The sequence below is a fragment of the Rhipicephalus microplus genome, chromosome 1 (genome assembly GCF_043290135.1).
Source record: "Rhipicephalus microplus isolate Deutch F79 chromosome 1, USDA_Rmic, whole genome shotgun sequence".
Classification (NCBI taxonomy): domain Eukaryota; kingdom Metazoa; phylum Arthropoda; class Arachnida; order Ixodida; family Ixodidae; genus Rhipicephalus; species Rhipicephalus microplus.
Genome location: NC_134700.1, coordinates 100,200,248 through 100,220,501, shown reverse-complemented (window position 1 = coordinate 100,220,501; position 20,254 = coordinate 100,200,248). Strand labels below are relative to the sequence as shown.

Sequence of the window (20,254 nt, the reverse complement as noted above, 5' to 3'; positions counted from 1 at the left end):
GCCACACAATCATCGATCGGCTTATCGCGTGCTCCAAACAGCCGCCTAAGACGACAGCTTGCCCGTTTTAAGCTTCAAGATGAAACAATGTGTCGGCATATTTAACATCTTCTCGGTAACTAATGGGTTCCCGTCATTTCTCACTCACTTCGTCTTGAAGTTTTACAAGCGTTTCATGACGGTGCGACAGCTAGCCACTTAGCATTCCACAAGACTTACGACCGCCTCAAGACACGCTGCCTTTGGCCTGGCCTCTCCACTTCTGTTGCCAAGTACGTCGCTTCCTGCGCGCCATTCCAGCACCGAAAACGTACCACGTCTCTTTCCGCGGGACAATTGCAACCACTGCCGTGCCCGTCCACTCCCTTTGAATTTGTGGGCATAGACTTATACGGACCTCTTCCGCTTACACCAGCCGGTCACCGTTGGATTGTTACTGCCGTGGACCACCTTACTCGCTACACGGAGACGGCAGCTCTTTCGTCTGATGCTACCTCTGAAGTAGCCGATTTTTTTCCTTCGCGCCATTATTTTACGACATGGCACACCGCGTGTGCTTCTTAGTGACCGTGGCAAGATATTTCTTTCACATGTCCTTGCTGAAGTCCTCCAGGCCTCTAACACCAATCACAAGACCACATCAGCGTATCACCCAGAAACTAATGGTCTGACTAAGCGTTTTCACCGAACTTTGTCCGACATGATCTCTATATACGTGTAACCGGATCACAAAAACTGGGTCACTATTCTACCTTTCATCACGTTCGCATATTATACTCCCATACAGCGGACGATGAATTTCGGCCCCTTTTTTTCTCGTGTATGGCCATGTACCGACTTTTGTTCTGGACACCACCTTTTTGTCTGCATCTTCCAATCCATCTTCATCTCTCCCAAAAGAGTTCGCCGCTCGCGTCGCCCGCTACCGTGAAATCGCCCGTGCCAACAGTGCTAACATTCAGGACAAAAGAAAATCGACAATGTTGCAAAGCGTCGAGTAGTTGTGTTCCGCCCAGGCGATGAAGTCCTTTGTGGACACCTGTTCATGCGCCTGGGCTCTGCGAAAATTCTATCACCAATATCTCGGTCCATACACCATCCTGGAACGAACATCTGAAGTCAACTATCGCGTTGGTCCTGTCAACGCGACTCCTGATCGTCGTCGCCGCCACACCGAGATCGCCCACGCCTCTCGACTGAAACAAAATATTCGGCATGCCAACCCATTCTAACTTGCTGCCCTCTTTCGCGAAGGGTGGAAAATAGTGTGAGCGCTTACTATGTACTTCATCTTCATCTGTATGACAAAACCATTGTAGTGATAATCACCGTATGTCACGTGGGCTGGCTCTCTGGCTCGTGCGTCTCGATTAAAAAGATAACCTTGTTACTGCCGTACCGGACGTGGTCTCTATATATATATATATATATATATATATATATATATATATATATATATATATATATATATATATATATATATATATATATATATATATATATATATATATATATTTATATATTTATATATATATATATATATATATATATATATATATATATATATATTAAGAGCTAGTTTTTCGTCTTTTGATACAATACTAATGAGAAGTAACAGACAATGTTGCCAAGGACGGTATAGAAGGTATTAGAACGAATGTAATGTAAATAAGAAGAAAGAACAGAGGGTGAAAGTATATATATTGTCACGCAGCAAAGAACGACGCAGTTGTTTATGAGGGAAACAAGTTTATTGGAGCAAACCTGTGCTCCCCTAACAACAGAAAAAAATACACAGGCGGCGAAGCAGCGGCCAGCAAAACGACGGGCACGCTAGTAAGCGTCGGCGATCGAATGACGTGGCATCGGCTATGCGGGAATTTCTATCCCTCGGCGCGAGGGTTTCTCGAATAGTCGAATTGTATTGAGAACGCCGTGATAGCGTTTGTCAGAAACGCTGTTCGTTCGAACAGCGTTTCTAACAAACAACGCTTGAAGCGTTGTTTCTATCGAACAACGCCTGAAGCGTTGTTCGATAGCGTTTGTTCGAAACGCTGTGGTAGCATTTGTTCGAAACGCTGTGAAAACGGCGATAGCACAGGCCGGCGCAGCCAGGCCGAAAAAACAAAACACAAATAAACAAACCCAATGCAAGGTTCGCGGCATTACCCCCCTCTAAGAGTGCATCGACCCGATGCTAACATAAGGGACAGTCCACACAAAGTAAAAGTTCGTCATCGTCCGTAGAAAGGTTTTAAGCGAACCACATGGACGACTTCGGGCCGCGTGCGTCGTCGTGATGTACGGGAGTCCCCATGGGGGATCACTTCATACGTTAGTTCGCCAACACGTCGTAGAATCTGGTAGGGTCCGAAATAGCGTCGTAGAAGTTTCTCACTGAGTCCACGTCGTCGAATGGGAGTCCAACCCCACACACGATCTCTAGGATGGTACTCGGCGTCTCGGCGTCGGAGATTATAGCGTCCGGCATCCACCAGTTGCTGCTCCGTTGTACGAGCTCGAGTGAGCTGGCGGGCCTCCTCCGCACTTTGGAGGTATCCTTGGACGTCGGCGTTGAGGTCGTCGTCTTCTACGTGCGGAAACATGGCGTCAAGCATCGTTGTCGGCCGTCTTCCGTAGACGAGCTCGAACGGTGTCATCTGCGTGGTTTCTTGGATAGCCGTGTTGTACGCAAACGTGACGTACGGGAGGACTTCGTCCCACGTCTTATGTTCAACGTCGACGTACATAGACAGCATATCCGCGATTGTCTTATTCAGCCGTTCCGTTAGTTCGTTCGTTTGGGGGTGGTACGCCGTCGTTCTTCGGTGATCTGTGTTGCTGTAGCGTAAGATTCCTTGCATGAGCTCCGCAGTGAAGGTCGTTCCGCGGTCCGTGATTAGGACCTCACGGGCTCCATGTCGCAGCACAATTCGGTTAATAAAGAACTTTGCAACTTCTTGTGCAGTTCCCCTAGGAAGAGCGGTGGTCTCTGCGTAGCGCGTCATGTAGTCTGTCGCTACGACAATCCATTTGTTAGCGGATCGAGATGTAGGGAACGGGCCCAGAAGGTCCATTCCGATCTGTTGGAAGGGCCTCGTTGTGACGGCGATCGGCTGCAGAAGTCCGGCGGGTCTCGTCGGTGGTGTTTTTCGTCGCTGGCAGTCACGGCAGCTCCGGACGTAGTGGGTGGCATCGGATGTAAGGTGGGGCCAGAAGTATTTCGCCTTGATTTTTGTAATCGTGCGAGCTGTTCCGAGATGTCCGGAAGACGGGTCGTCGTGGCACGCTTCCAAAATTTCGTCACGAAGGTCTGCGGGGATGACAAGTAGATAACTTGTTCTCGTTCCGGGGTTGAAATTCTTCCTCACTAGGATGGAGTTTTTGAGGCTGAATGCTGGTAAGTTGCGCTTGAACGCCTTATGCACGGCGATGTTGCGTCCTTCGAGGTAGTCGATCATGGCGCGGAGGTCAGGGTCGGCATGCTGCTGGGCGGCTAGGTCACTCTCTGTCACGACTCCGAAGAACGCGCTGTCTTCATCGGAGCCCTGTGGTGGTGGGTCGACGGGGGCGCGGGACAGGCAGTCGGCGTCGGAGTGTTTCCTGCCGGATTTGTAGAATATTGTAACGTCGAACTCTTGCAGGCGCAAGCTCCACCGCCCAAGACGGCCAGAGGGGTCCTTCAAATTGGCGAGCCATCATAGCGCGTGATGGTCTGTCACAACCTTAAACGGTCTACCATAGACGTATGGGCGAAATTTTGAAATGGCCCATATGATAGCCAGGCACTCTTTCTCGGAGGCAGAGTAGTTTCTCTACTCCTTCGACAGACCACGTCTTGCATAGGCGATTACCTTTTCGTAACCGCTTTGCTTTTGGACAAGGACGGCACCCAATCCGATATCACTGGCGTCCGTGTGCATTTCCGTTTCGGCGTTTTTGTCGAAATGAGCAAGCACGGGCAGGTTTTGCAGGCGTTGTTGCAGCTCGCAGAATGCCTTTTCATGGTCGTTTTTCCAGCTGAAAGGGGTGCTTTCTTTCGTCAGGCGCGTGAGTGGCTCTCCAATGCGTGCGAAGTTTGCGACGAAGCGCCGGTAGTATGCGCACAGTCCGAGAAACCTTCGCACACCCTTCTTATCTTTCGGCCTTGGGAAGTTCGCAATGACTGATGTTTTTGCCGGGTCAGGTAGGACTCCCGCGGCGTTCACGACGTGACCCAAGAACTTGAGTTCCTCGTACGCGAAACGGCACTTCTCAGGCTTCAGCGTTAACCCCGACGTACGAATGGCCTCGAGTACAGATTCCAACCTTGTGAGGTGTTCGTCGAAAGTCCGGCCGAATACGACAACGTCGTCGAGGTATACGAGGCAAGTGTGCCACTTCAGGCCTGCTAGCACAGTGTCCATGACTGTCTGAAACGTTGCGGGCGCCGTGCACAGCCCAAACGGCATCACCTTGAACTCGTATAGACCGTCCGGGGTTATAAATGCAGTCTTCTCTCGGTCTCTCTCGTCCACTTCAATTTGCCAGTAGCCGGTCTTCAGATCCATGTATGAGAAGTACTTGGCGTGGCAGAGGTGGTCGAGGGCGTCGTCGATTCGTGGCAGGGGGTACACGTCCTTTTTGGTGATTTTGTTTAGTCTCAGGTAGTCAACGCAGAATCTTAAAGTGCCTTCTTTTTCCTTCACGAGTAGAACCGACGCAGCCCACGGACTTTTTGGTGGCTGTATTATGTCGTCGCTGAGCATGTCATCAACTTGAGTCCAGATGGCTTCGCGCTCGTGGGAAGAAACGCGGTACGGTGACTGTCTGGTAGGTCGGGCTCCATCTTCGGTTATTATCCGGTGCTTCGCCAAAGGTGTCTGACGTAACTTTGAGTTCGAGGAAAAACACTCGCTGTAGCGACGGATCAACTACAGTAATCTGTCCCGATTTTCTTGCGACAGCGCCGGGTTCACGTAGAAAGAATGTGGCAACCGGGAAGCATCTGCGCGTGCGCGTTCAAAGGTGGCGACCGCGATCACTCGACTCGCTTCTTGCGTTTCTTTGAGGAACGCAATTGCAGCACCCTTGTTTAGATGCTGGTACTCTTCGGTGAAATTGGTGACCAAAACGTGGGATCTGCGTTGCTTAATCCGCGCAATGCTTCTTGCGACAGACACACCGCGGTCTAGAAGAACCCTTTGGTCAGTCTCCACGATAGCGTCGACGTCAGGAGCAGCACTTTCACAATAGACGGCGATCATCAGGCTTGTGCGGGGTGGCAGGGTGACGTGATCGTCGGCGATCCTTACAGCAGCACGGTGTCCGAGGTTCGGCTGCGGCGTCGTGGAGTGATCGTAAGAAAACGTTATCTACCTGGTCTGCAGATCAATTATTGTGCCATTGTCCGTCAAAAAGTCCATTCCGAGAATTACGTCGCGTGAGCAGTTAGGCAAAATGACGAACTCCGAAGGGTACGTAGTGCCGTCTATGGTGACGTGCGATGTGCACATTCCACTTGGGGTCACGAGGTGGCCTCCTGCTGTGCGTGTGTGCGGACCGTCCCATCTGGTCGTAACTTTCTTTAGCTTGGACGCGAATGACCCGCTCATGACCGAGTAGTCGGCTCCCGTGTCGATGAGGGCGACTACGTCAAGGCCGTCGATGCACAACTGGACGTCGGATGCCGCTTTCCTCGAATTTCGTGTGCGTCGGGGCGTCGTATCGCGGCTTGCACGTGTTGATGGTCGGGCACTATGCGTCGTCATCGTCGTCTTCTCAGCGGCAGGCTTCGTCATTTCGGGTACGCGTCGCGCACCGTAGCTGTCGTCGTTTTCGGGGGTCTCGTCAGGGTGTCGTCGGGTCGTCGGGATGAGGGCATGTCGTGAGTCACGGTCTTGCGTCGTTGGAGGGTTTTCATTTTCTCGCCGTTGCGCAACTTCACCTCCAGAAGTTGCTGCTTTTAGTTTCCCCCTCGTGGGCTGGGGGACCTTCCACGGGCGAAATCAGCATGGCAGCGACGGTTGGGAGATTGGTACGGGTAGGGCGACGGCGAACGGTTGAAACGGGATGGTCCACGGCTGGTGTTCGATAGGTATTCTTCGATCTCAAATGGGCGCTGGCCGGCTCGCAGGTGGGGTGCGTCGACGGGGAACCCACGCAAACCCCGCCTCTTGTACTGGCAGCGGCGGTAGACGTGGTCGGCCTCTCCGCAGTGGTAGCACAGCGGACGATTATCTGGCGTTTGCCACACCTCGGTCTTCCTGGGCGCCTGGTTTCGGGTTACAGGGGGTCGGGCGGGCGACATTGGGCGGTGGTACGGCGGGGCCTCTTGATAACGGGTTGGGACGGGTCGGGGTCGACGAGCAGCAGCGGAGTAGGTCATCGCTTGTGGTTCGCAAGATGCTTCTGACGGCGTGAAATTCCCCAGTGCTTGCTGAACCTCCTCGCGGACGACGTCAGTGAGGGAGGCGACTTGGGGCTGCAGCGTTGCTGGGAACAATTTCCTCAGTTCCTCGCGAACGACGGCGCGGATGGTCTCCCGCAAGTCTTCCGCCGCCAATCCAGGGGCGTTTACCGGGTTCACCGAGAGGGTGTTGAGTGGTTTATCGTATTGCCGCGAACGCATATCCAAGGTCCTCTCGATCATCAAAGCCTCGGTGACGAACTCAGCGACGGTCTTAGGGGGGTTGCGGATGAGTCCAGCGAAGAGCTTTTGTTTAACTCCCCGCATCAGAAAGCGCACCTTCTTCTCTTCTGCCAATTCGGGGTCCGCTATCCGGAACAGCATCTTCATCTCCTCAGCGAACAGAACAACACCTTCGTTAGGGTGTTGCATTCGCGTCTCCAACAAAAGGGTGGCTCGTTCTTTCCGCACAACCGTAGCGAATGTTTTGAGGAATTCGCTCTTGAAGACAGTCCAGTCAGTTAGGGAGCCTTCATGGTTCTCAAACCACGTTCAAGCTGCATCCTCCAAATAGAAGAAGACATGACGAAACGTTTCTTCGTCATCCTACCTGTTAAAGATGCGGATGCGCTCCAGCTTCTCCAGCCACTCTTCCGGGTCTTCACCAGGAGATCCTCGGAATGATGGGGGCTCACGAGGTTGTTGCAAAACGACGGGAGGGTTGGTAGCGCTGGTCATGGTGCCTGCGTTGATCATCGTGGTTTTTACGTCTTCTTTCCTTTTTTTCATCCGGGAGCAGTCCAAACTCTGGGTGAAGGCCTTGCTGTCGGCGGCTGACACGAGTTGGGCGTGCTTGTCGGCTTGGCAATGGCTTAGTGTTCATGTACCCCGCACCACCACCAGATGTCACGCAGCAAAGGACGACGCAGTTGTCTATGAGGAAAACAAGTTTATTGGAGCGAACCTGCGCTCCCCTAACAACTGAAAAAAATACACAGGCGGCGAAGCAGCGGCCAGCAAAACTACGGGCACGCTAGTGAGCGTCGGCGATCGAATGACGCGGCATCGGCTGTGCCGGAATTTATATCCCTCGGCCGAGGGTTTCTCGAATAGCCGAATTGTATTGAGAACGCCGTGATAGCGTTTGTCAGAAACGCTGTTCGTTCGAACAGCGTTTCTAACAAACAACGCTTGAAGCGTTGTTTCTATCGAACAACGCCTGAAGCGTTGTTCAATAGCGTTTGTTCGAAACGCTGTGGTAGCGTTTGTTCGAAACGCTGTGAAAACGGCGATAGCACAGGCCGGCGCAGCCAGGCCGAAAAAACAAAACACAAATAAACAAACCCAATGCATGGTTCGCGGCATTACCCCCCTCTAAGAGTGCATCGACCCGATGCTAACATAAGGGACAGTCCACACAAAGTAAAAGTTCGTCATCGTCCGTAGAAAGGTTTTAAGCGAACCACATGAACGACTTCGGGCCGCGTGCGTCGTCGTGATGTACGGTGTAACGTTTGCAGTGCTCGCCCTCTTTCTACGTCGGGGCTTTCTGATAACATTGCCCGATTGCTGTTATCTTGCTGTTTTCTTTTCTTTCGTGCCAACCTGCGATTGGCTGCGTAGCGCTTAAAAACGCGCCGCAAGGTGAATAAACTGGGATTGTCTTCCTGGCACTGCTTGAGTCGTCTCTTTCCTGGGCCGGCTGTCGTCCAGCCGCCGAATACGTAACAGCTGGTGGCAGCGGTGGCGGCGGTATGGAGCGCACGTCGAAGGCGGCCTTGGCGTCCGGTTTGGTGAGAGCCCACAATAGACGGCGATGACGTAGATGACGTAGTTTCTGCGTTTCTACCGCTCGTCCACTCAGCCATTTCAGATCCTGTCGTACCAGATGGCGAAATCAACCCTGCTCCAGGCGCCTGCAGCCAACTCCCGTGCTGCAGCCAATCGACACTCGGCGAGTGGTGCCCGTTCTGAACATTGCCTGTTCTCGACATTGCCTCCTCTTGGCCTTTAATGCCAACCTTCGCGGGCGTGTTCCAGCCAGACGACGCGCAATGCCGTTTCCATTTCCTTCTGCGGTGGCTACTTCAACGACCAGTGCCACCATGCACCTCAGGGTCTTCGCCCACGCCGTGCACAAAGACAATATGACCGTGCGAAACGTGTCAGTGCTGTGCTTGGAGACCTGCCCACGTGTTGGCTACCTGTTACCACCTCCAGCCGTTCATGAAGCGTCATCCTCTTGAACGCCTTCCGCTAGGGGTAGCTTTGGCCGAGTTGTAACGTTTGCAGTGCTCGCCCTCTTTCTACGTCGGGGCTTTCTGATAACATTGCCCGATTGCTGTTATCTTGCTGTTTTCTTTTCTTTCGTGCCAACCTGCGATTGGCTGCGTAGCGCTTAAAAACGCGCCGCAAGGTGAATAAACTGGGATTGTCTTCCTGGCACTGCTTGAGTCGTCTCTTTCCTGGGCCGGCTGTCGTCCAGCCGCCGAATACGTAACAACGGGAGTCCCCATCGGGGATCACTTCATACGTTAGTTCGCCAACACGTCGTAGAATCTGGTAGGGTCCGAAATAGCGTCGTAGAAGTTTCTCACTGAGTCCACGTCGTCGAATGGGAGTCCAACCCCACACACGATCTCTAGGATGGTACTCGGCGTCTCGGCGTCGGAGATTGTAGCGTCCGGCATCCACCAGTTGCTGGTCCGTTGTACGAGCTCGAGTGAGCTGGCGGGCCTCCTCCGCACTTTAGAGGTATCCTTGGACGTCAGCGTTGAGGTCGTCGTCTTCTACGTGCGGAAGCATGGCGTCAAGCATCGTAGTCGGCCGTCTTCCGTAGACGAGCTCGAACGGTGTCATCTGCGTGGTTTCTTGGATAGCCGTGTTGTACGCAAACGTGACGTACGGGAGGACTTCGTCCCACGTCTTATGTTCAACGTCGACGTACATAGACAGCATATCCGCGATTGTCTTATTCAGCCGTTCCGTTAGTTCGTTCGTTTGGGGGTGGTACGCCGTCGTTCTTCGGTGATCTGTGTTGCTGTAGCGTAAGATTCCTTGCATGAGCTCCGCAGTGAAGGTCGTTCGGCGGTCCGTGATTAGGACCTCAGGGGCTCCATGTCGCAGCACAATTTGGTTAATAAAGAACTTTGCAACTTCTTGTGCAGTTCCCCTAGGAAGAGCGGTGGTCTCTGCGTAGCGCGTCATGTAGTCTGTCGCTACGACAATCCATTTGTTAGCGGATCGAGATGTAGGGAACGGGCCCAGAAGGTCCATTCCGATCTGTTGGAAAGGCCTCGTTGTGACGGCGATCGGCTGCAGAAGTCCGGCGGGTCTCGTCGGTGGTGTTTTTCGTCGCTGGCAGTCACGGCAGCTCCGGACGTAGTGGGTGACATCGGATGTAAGGTGGGGCCAGAAGTATTTCGCCTTGATCTTTGTAATCGTGCGAGCTGTTCCGAGATGTCCGGAAGACGGGTCGTCGTGGCACGCTTCCGAAATTTCGTCACAAAGGTCTGCGGGGATGACAAGTAGATAACTTGTTCTCGTTCCGGGGTTGAAATTCTTCCTCACTAGGATGGAGTTTTTGAGGCTGAATGCTGGTAAGTTGCGCTTGAACGCCCTAGGCACGGCGAATTTGCGTCCTTCGAGGTAGTCGATCATGGCGCGGAGGTCAGGGTCGGCATGCTGCTGGGCGGCTAAGTCACTCTCTGTCACGACTCCGAAGAACGCGCTGTCTTCATCGGAGCCCTGTGGTGGTGGGTCGACGGGGGCGCGGGACAGTCAGTCGGCGTCGGAGTGTTTCCTGCCGGATTTGTAGAATATTGTAACGTCGAACTCTTGCAGGCGCAAGCTCCACCGCCCAAGACGGCCAGAGGGGTCCTTCAAATCGGCGAGCCATCATAGCGCATGATGGTCTGTCACAACCTTAAACGTTCTACCATAGACGTATGGGCGAAATTTTGAAATGGCCCATATGATAGCCAGGCACTCTTTCTATGAGGCAGAGTAGTTTCTCTCCTCCTTCGACAGACCAGGTCTTGCATAGGCGATTACCTTTTCGTAACCGCTTTGCTTTTGGACAAGGACGGCACCCAATCCGATATCACTGGCGTCCGTGTGCATTTCCGTTTCGGCGTTTTTGTCGAAATGAGCAAGCACGGGCAGGTTTTGCAGGCGTTGTTGCAGCTCGCAGAATGCCTTTTCTTGGTCGTTTTTCCAGCTGAAAGGGGTGCTTTCTTTCGTCAGGCGCGTGAGTGGCTCTCCAATGCGTGAGAAGTTTGCGACGAAGCGCCGGTAGTATGCGCACAGTCCGAGAAACCTTCGCACACCCTTCTTATCTTTCGGCCTTGGGAAGTTCGCAATGACTGATGTTTTTGCCGGGTCAGGTAGGACTCCCGCGGCGTTCACGACGTGACCCAAGAACTTGAGTTCCTCGTACGCGAAACGGCACTTCTCAGGCTTCAGCGTTAACCCCGACGTACGAATGGCCTCGAGTACAGATTCCAACCTTGTGAGGTGTTCGTCGAAAGTCCGGCCGAATACGACAACGTCGTCGAGGTATACGAGGCAAGTGTGCCACTTCAGGCCTGCTAGCACAGTGTCCATGACTCTCTGAAACGTTGCGGGCACCGTGCACAGCCCAAACGGCATCACCTTCAGAATCAGAATCAGAAATTTATTAATAAAATTCGGTACAAGTGACAGGAATTTAGTATACAGAAGGAGGTCCCATAGTCAAGTGACTGTATCGGGACCTCCTGTACAAATGCAATGAGTTATTAAACACATTAAAGCAACAGGAGCGTAAGTATAAATCAAAGCGTACAACTGAGCGCATAAAAAATAGAGAAAACAAAATAAAGGTGTGAAGTACAAAAAAAAAAAAAAAAGCGATAGAACAGTTTAACAATCAATATACAAAACTAAATAATAAAAGGAAATAAAAAAAAACAAATAAAAAGAAATACAAAAAACAGACCAAACAAAAGCATACGTCAAATAAAACAAGCAGTAAGTCTTATGGTTAGTCCGCATGAAGCAAATACAATTTATACTGTTTCTTAAATTGATGAAATGAACTGATAGATTTTATGTTAAGTGGAAGAGTATTCCACAATGAGATAGAAGTGAATTTAACAGTTTGTTTGCCATAATTAGTACGTATACTGGGTAGAAGGAAGTTATTGTTTAGTGCAAATCGGGTATTACTATAAATAACAAGATCAGAAGACGGGAAAATGGTAGGGGGAAGTTGATTATTAAGAAGTCTGTAGAAAAAAATGCCAAGGTTGAACTTAGTAAGTTCAGTGAGAGTAAGGATGTTATTTTCATGTAGTAAAAATTTAGCATTAGAAAAACGTGGGCTGGATGTAATTAGTCGAATAGCATGATTTTGGACGATTTGAAGAGACGAAATGTGAGTATTGTAAGTATTGCCCCAACATGTTATACCGTAGGTAAAATGAGAATGTACGAAAGAGTGATAGAGGGATAGTAATGTGCTGCGTGAGAAGTACGGGCGCGTTTTTACCAAGACTCTTATACCATATGCTAATTTTTTTTTTATGTGAGCAATATGTCTCTGATATTTTAAATTGCAATCTAGAAGGATGCCAAGGAAGGAAGAAAATGAGCAAGGAGAGATAGAGTGGGGGCCAAAAGTAATATTAGGTGCTGATGTTACATTCCGCTGGTGTGAGGTGAAAACAACAAACTTGGTTTTAGAAGCATTAATAGACAACATATTAGTATTACACCATTTGAAAATACTTTCTAAGTCAGTATTCAAAATGGTTACAAGAGATGAGATGTCTTTATGAGAGGTGAATATGGTGGTATCGTCGGCGTACAAAATGCATTGTGATGAAGACAGACACTTGGGCAAATCATTAATATAAATCAAAAACAGAAGTGGCCCCAAAATGGAGCCTTGGGGCACACCAATGTTAGTGGTTCGCTGTCGGGAATAGACGTTGGAAATAGAAACAACTTGAACTCTGTTGTGTAAGTAGCTTTTTAGTAATGAAAGAGCAGGGCCGCAAATGCCAATGGACTCCAGTTTAGTGAACAGAATATTATGATTTATGCTGTCAAATGCTTTTGTTAGATCGATGAATATTGAGGCAACTAGGCGTCCTTCGTCTATTAATTTTTTTATCTGATCAGTAAGATGAATAAGCGCCATCTCTGTTGAGTAGCCATGGCGAAAACCAAACTGAGAGGAAGAGATAATGTTAAACTTGGAAAGATATTTAGTTAGTCGTGTCTCAATGAGTTTCTCAACCACTTTTCCAAGGAATGGTAAAATACAAATAGGACGGTAGTTGTTTAGTAATGATTTATCCCCCTTTTTAAAAACAGGGATAACTTTGCCACGCTTTAATTCATAAGGGAATACACCATTCTTGAACATCACCTTGAACTCGTATAGACCGTCCGGGGTTATAAATGCAGTCTTCTCTCGGTCTCTCTCGTCCACTTCAATTTGCCAGTAGCCGGTCTTCAGATCCATGTATGAGAAGTACTTGGCGTGGCAGAGGTGGTCGAGGGCGTCGTCGATTCGTGGCAGAGGGTACACGTCCTTTTTGGTGATTTTGTTTAGTCTCAGGTAGTCAACGCAGAATCTTAAAGTGCCGTCTTTTTTCTTCACGAGTACAACCGACGCAGCCCACGGACTTTTTGGTGGCTGTATTATGTCGTCGCTGAGCATGTCATCAACTTGAGTCCGGATGGCTTCGCGCTCGTGGGAAGAAACGCGGTACGGTGACTGTCTGGTAGGTCGGGCTCCATCTTCGGTTATTATCCGGTGCTTCGCCAAAGGTGTCTGACGTAACTTCGAGTTCGAGGAAAAACACTCGCTGTAGCGACGGATCAACTACAGTAATCTGTCCCGATTTTCTTGCGACAGCGCCGGGTTCACGTAGAAAGGATGTGGCAACCGGGAAGCATCTGCGCGTGCGCGTTCAAAGGTGGCGACCGCGATCACTTGACTCGCTTCTTGCGTTTCTTCGAGGAACGCAATTGCAGCGCCCTTGTTTAGATGCTGGTACTCTTCGGTGAAATTGGTGACCAAAACGTGGGGTCTGCGTTGCTTAATCCGCGCAATGCCTCATGCGACAGACACACCGCGGTCTAGAGCAACCTTTGGTCAGTCTCCACGATAGCGTCGACGTCAGGAGCAGCACTTTCACAATAGACGGCGATCATCAGGCTTGCGCGGGGTGGCAGGGTGACGTGATCGTCGGCGATCTTTACAGCAGCACGGTGTCCGAGGTTCGGCTGCGGCGTCGTGGAGTGATCGTAAGAAAACGTTATCGACCTGGTCTGCAGATCAATTATTGTGCTATTGTCCGTCAAAAAGTCCATTCCGAGAATTACGTCGCGTGAGCAGTTAGGCAAAATGACGAACTCCGAAGGGTACGTAGTGCCGTCTATGGTGACGTGCGATGTGCACATTCCACTTGGGGTCACGAGGTGGCCTCCTGCTGTGCGTATGTGCGGACCGTCCCATCTGGTCGTAACTTTCTTTAGCTTGGACGCGAATGACCCGCTCATGACCGAGTAGTCGGCTCCCGTGTCGATGAGGGCGACTACGTCAAGGCCGTCGATGGACAACTGGACGTCGGATGCCGCTTTCCTCGAATTTCGTGTGCGTCGGGGCGTCGTATCGCGGCTTGCACGTGTTGATGGTCGGGCACTATGCGTCGTCATCGTCGTCTTCTCAGCGGCAGGCTTCGTCATTTCGGGTACGCGTCGCGCACCGTAGCTGTCGTCGTTTTCGGGGGTCTCGTCAGGGTGTCGTCGGGTCATCGGGATGAGGGCATGTCGTGAGTCACGGTCTTGCGTCGTTGGAGGGTTTTCATTTTCTCGCCGTTGCGCAACTTCACCTCCAGAAGTTGCTGCTTTTAGTTTCCCCCTCGTGGGCTGGGGGACCTTCAACGGGCGAAATCAGCATGGCAGCGACGGTTGGGAGATTGGTACGGATAGGGCGACGGCGAACGGTTGAAACGGGATGGTCCACGGCTGGTGTTCGATAGGTATTCTTCGATCTCAAATGGGCGCTGGCCGGCTCGCGGGTGGGGTGCGTCGACGGGGAACTAACGCAAACCCTGCCTCTTGTACTGGCAGCGGCGGTAGACGTGGTCGGCCTCTCCGCAGTGGTAGCACAGCGGACGATTATCTGGCGTTTGCCACACCTCGGTCTTCCTGGGCGCCTGGTTTCGGGTTACAGGGGGTCGGGCGGGTGACATTGGGCGGTGGTACGGCGGGGCCTCTTGATAACGGGTTGGGACGGGTCGGGGTCGACGAGCAGCAGCGGAGTAGGTCATCGCTTGTGGTTCGCAAGATGCTTCTGACGGCGTGAAATTCCCCAGTGCTTGCTGAACCTCCTCGCGGACGACGTCAGTGAGGGAGGCGACTTGGGGCTGCAGCGTTGCTGGGAACAATTTCCTCAGTTCCTCGCGAACGACGGCGCGGATGGTCTCCCGCAAGTCTTCCGCCGCCAATCCAGGGGCGTTTACCGGGTTCACCGAAAGGGTGTTGAGTGCTTTATCGTATTGCCGCGAACGCATATCCAAGGTCCTCTCGATCATCAAAGCCTCGGTGACGAACTCAGCGACGGTCTTAGGGGGGTTGCGGATGAGTCCAGCGAAGACCTTTTGTTTAACTCCCCGCATCAGAAAGCGCACCTTCTTCTCTTCTGCCAATTCGGGGTCCGCTCTCCGGAACAGCATCTTCATCTCCTCAGCGAACAGAACAACACCTTCGTTAGGGTGTTGCATTCGCGTCTCCAACAAAAGGGCGGCTCGTTCTTTCCGCACAACCGTAGCGAATGTTTTGAGGAATTCGCTCTTAAAGACAGTCCAGTCAGTTAGGGAGCCTTCATGGTTCTCAAACAACGTTCAAGCTGCATCCTCCAAATAGAAGAAGACATGACGCAACGTTTCTTCGTCATCCTACCTGTTAAAGATGCGGATGCGCTCCAGCTTCTCCAGCCACTCTTCCGGGTCTTCACCAGGAGATCCTCGGAATGATGGGGGCTCACGAGGTTGTTGCAAAACGACAGGAGGGTTGGTAGCGCTGGTCATGGTGCCTGCGTTGATCATCGTGGTTTTTACGTCTTCTTTCCTTTTTTTTTTATCCGGGAGCAGTCCAAACTCTGGGTGAAGGCCTTGCTGTCGGCGGCTGACACGAGTTGGGCGTGCTTGTCGGCTTGGCAATGGCTTAGTGTTCATGTACCCCGCACCACCACCAGATGTCACGCAGCAAAGGATGATGCAGTTGTCTATGAGGAAAACAAGTTTATTGGAGCGAACCTGCGCTCCCCTAACAACTGAAAAAAATACACAGGCGGCGAAGCAGCGGCCAGCAAAACGACGGGCACGCTAGTGAGCGTCGGCGATCGAATGACGCGGCATCGGCTGTGCCGGAATTTATATCCCTCGGCCGAGGGTTTCTCGAATAGTCGAATTGTATCAGGAACGCCGTGATAGCGTTTGTTAGAAACGCTGTTCGTTCGAACAGCGCCTCTAACAAACAACGCTTGAAGCGTTGTTTCTATCGAACAACGCCTGAAGGGTTGTTCGATAGCGTTTGTTCGAAACGCTGTGAAAACGGCGATAGCACAGGCCGGCGCAGCCAGGCCAAGAAAACAAAACACAAATAAACAAACCCAATGCATGGTTCGCGGCAATATATATATATATATATATATATATATATATATATATATATATATATATATATATATATATATATATATATATATATATATATATATATATATATATATATATATATATATATATATATATATATATATACTGGGGAGCGCAATTGCTAAGACCTTTCCTCTTTTCGCTTTTTTCAATTATTTGGCAAAGCTCTTACGATTATATAGACTGTACGAATGAGATGTATGCCCTTCAACGCCTTTTTTGCACTGCACCATCAGAGTATGAAAAGCCGACCGAAAGTGTGTTGGAATGTTGGAATGTTGGAATGTAAGTGTTTACAGGTCAGTTATGAAGTGAAATGCAGACTATTTCATTCTTGTTACAGCTTGTCTGATACAACACTCAGTCGCGAACTCTTCAAGAACCTCGATGTTTTTTTTTATATTCTGAGGTATCTTTGTGTATCCATATAAGCTACGTTGTTTGTAAAGCCAGTGGAACGGTCAACTTTGTGAAGCATAACTTACAAAATCGACTGAGATGTATCAAGCTCCCATGTGTCACTAATAAGCTACCAACCGTTTATTAGGCATGAAACTATGGTATATTCATAACTAAACTATATTTGAGTGCATAAAAACCGCACTGCATGATTTGTAAGTGACGGTATTAACACTATTTCCACCACTGATGATGATAATAATACGTGGGGTTTAACTTCCCGAAACCCCTATATGATTGTGAGAGATGCCGTATAAGATGGCTCCGGAAATTTCGACCACCTGATGTTCTTTAACGTGCACCTAAATCTGAGCACACGAGCTTAGAGCATTTCCGCTTCCATCGGAAATGCAGCTGCCGCTGCCGGGATTTGATACCGCGACCTACGGGTTAGCAGCCGAGTACCTTTGCCACTAGACCACTTGGTCTAGTGGCAATTGCCACTTGGCGGGGCAGTTTACCACAAGTAACATCAAAAATGCTTAGAAGCGAATTTTTGGCTATCCACATTTTTTCAATTAAATATTTTTGTGGTGAAACTTCTAATAATGAGATTACACCAGACGACTCCATACTTATTATTAGCTCAGTGACGAGTTTACAACCATTTTGTTTGCGACTGTACAACCAATAAAGTTTTCTGATAACTGTTTTAGATTTTTTGTTAGCTGTTTTTGATGTAGGCACTTTTATTGCCGTTTTTTTTGTTCTCTAGTAACCCATTATGATGTTTGTGTGTAACAAGCAATAAACTAAAATAAATATGACAGTTACTCTGGCTTGTTTCACAGCTTCAATAGTGATTGTTTTGCGAAATTGTGTGACACCTTCTATAACAATGGCCATCTTGGCATTGTATGAGTTAGTCACAAATATATGCACAAATAAATATTTATTAAAGCAAAACCAACACTTACGGGATTCAGCTTCACTATTAACAAAGGGGCCATTTTTGCGACGCAGGGATAAACAGCTTCACTGTATGCGTTGTAACCCTGCAAAACATGAGAAATAAACTCCAAGGCTTGTGTGTAGATTTGACAGGTGGTACGTGAATCTCAAATCAGCATTGGTGACTTAACCTACATACTTTAGTGACTTCAAGGAGCACTAACCACACTATCTTTGTTGAAACTTCCAACGAAGAAGAAGTTGCGGCATTCACACGCGGCTCGATTCCTCAAGGCACGCTTTATTTTTTGCCTGGTTGACCAACGGGTGAAGCATGAGTTCTCTAAAGCGTTAGAGCTTTTAACTACGCTACCCAAGGCATTTATCTCTCAAAGCGGGGCCGAAACCCAGGACTCACAGCGTTCTTGTGCTTTCACAGATCTACTAATAAAGTTAAGCAAAGATCATAGCCTGCCCTGCAGTGCACAGGGCGTCTGCTCACCTACTCCTCCGTTTCCTCTAGGCGGCGAGTTTTCGTTGACTTTATTGCCTCACCGGTAGTACTGGAGTACCAAATCTCACGGTAGACTTTAGAAGATGATCGGTTGTAGAACTGTCGAGAACGACTTCTCTGTTATCTTCAACGCCCGGAGACTAGGAATATTCGCCTCGATATTATCGTACAAGCGACGCTCTCCACGTACATAAGCGGTTGACCGAACGACTTGCCCGTCGATGAGGCACTCAACGTGGTTTTTTGACAACGATGTCTTCCTAAGCGAACTGTTCAATAAGGATGGCCCGTGCGGCTTTGTAACAACTCGACCTCACACGTAGTCCAGTGATAGCCGCATCAGTGAGGCCTGTCAGCACTGATCTCAAATAGACAAACTTGCCCGCATCAGTGAAATTTCGGTTTTCGTGGACTATGGTTTGAAACTATCTCCAAAAAGGGGCCCAGTTGTGAGGCATTTTGTTAAACTTCAGTAGTTCTCGTCGAAGAAATCTCGCTTTGACTAGAGGCCAGGGATTCCACCACGTTCAGAACGACAGCTTCTTTGCACAACTCTGTTATATTAGTTCTTGCCAGTCCATGAACTGTGCAGTCAAATGCTGTTTCTTCCGCCCTTAAACGATAGTTCAAGGTCTTTGTTTGGCCTGTCACAAGTTCCCAGTAATGGTCGGCTCCGATTAGGATCTCTATTGACTTCTCGTCAGCGCTTTTGGCTGACAGGTCGAAACCAACAAGACAAGACCATGGTTTGACAGTTCTTCGAGTGTACTGTCATGAAGTTATGGAACTGGTTCTTCCTAATGACAAGTGTATTCATACTATATCTTGATTTTTCATGTGCAGTGTAACTCTCAGTGGTGCAGAGTAACTCTCAACTAATAACTTCATGTGGAGTGTAACTCTCTTAGGTGCAGTGTAACTCTCAAAGTTTTGCTTAGTTTTATGGCCATTGAAAGATCCCACTGACAAATTCTCGTGGTCCGTCGTTTTGCATTTGAGTTTTTTTGAAAGTTTTCGGCCTCTCACTAATGTCCTCTCGATTCCATCGTCCAAAACAATGCGCGTGTCGGCACTTTTCTAACCGAAAGAGACATGTACGATCGCAGCTTGAACATAATACTCTATGGTTTGAAAATGAGCCGTTGTCTCGTAACCGCTGGCCGCTGAAAAGGTGCAGCCGCACTCTTAGAATTAGAACATTCGAGGCTTGGCTCGCACATAGGCATTGTGTGTCGTCGATGACATTGTGCGAGGCAAGCGTCGCGGGTTCAACTCTGAGAGTGTGGTATCAGAACCACAATAAACCACTCACGAAGCTCTCAGGTGGTGATAGCCATGTAAATTAAAAATTCACGTACATTCACAACACAGGGATAAGATCGAGGACCCATTCGACTCTGCCATGATTGATGACCAGCGTAACTGTTTAGCGCACAATACGGTAGTCACACAGAATTCCAAAGTATCACACACTGCGCAGCTGAAGTCGAAATGCCTAACCAGTAAACGAACGCTACTAAACCTGACTAGTATGGCAGGCTGTAGTCTACATACGCGCACTCGCGGGTATACGAAATCAAAATATTAATGCATGGTGTGCCTCAACCAATCGTTCGGATTGCAGTGATAGTTACTCTGTATGAATGGCTTCATTAACTTTACATTTCCCTTGGTCCTTGTTCCGCGTGTTGATTACTTGAACCTAATATTTCTGCAGCGAAAACAGGTGATATGTATGTACCGCTTAATGAATCTAATCTGTAATGGGCGCATTGATTTAGCACGCTCCGAAGCACCATGGATCATGCTCTAGTGGTGACACTTTCCGAGCGTCTCTTTAAGTGTCGCTGCTCGTGAATGAACTCCTGAAGTTCTTGCTAAACGAAGGCGAGATCAGATAGTGTAGGCAGCCGTAGCTTCACATTCTATGAAAGCTCCTATTTCTGCTCTCACGCGTATGCTGTCACAGAACAACGTGATAATCTGCAGAAGTATACGTACACATAGCAACGGAAGTAGTCGCACTGAGACTATTCAGGTTACGTACCTGTGCGGGCGACAAGAAATGATCGGGCTGTCATATTCGATCACTTCACCATTCACGCAGCCTACAACCACACCAACGCGCAGCTGAGATGTAGAATACAACACGCGAACTTCACGAGTTTAGTAAGTCGAAAGCAAGTCCTTCTTTCAAAAACCATAGTCACGCAACGAAAGACCCTTTTATCTGCGAATTTTAGAGGAGAGAACTCCGCGGGAGAGCTCACTTGAGCTCCTTAACTT

At 49.5% G+C, this 20,254-nt stretch overlaps 1 protein-coding gene across 3 annotated transcripts in view; it reads right to left on the bottom strand.

Annotated features, from left to right (window-relative positions):
• The window catches only part of LOC119186048 (uncharacterized), a 106,733-nt gene that overhangs the window by 71,711 nt on the left and 14,768 nt on the right, over positions 1-20,254 (bottom strand). For all 3 annotated transcript variants that reach the window (XM_075870592.1, XM_075870596.1, XM_075870601.1), the window contains one exon: positions 17,481-17,558. In XM_075870592.1, the coding sequence (XP_075726707.1) occupies positions 17,481-17,558 (78 nt within the window). The remainder of the gene's footprint in view (positions 1-17,480; positions 17,559-20,254) is intronic.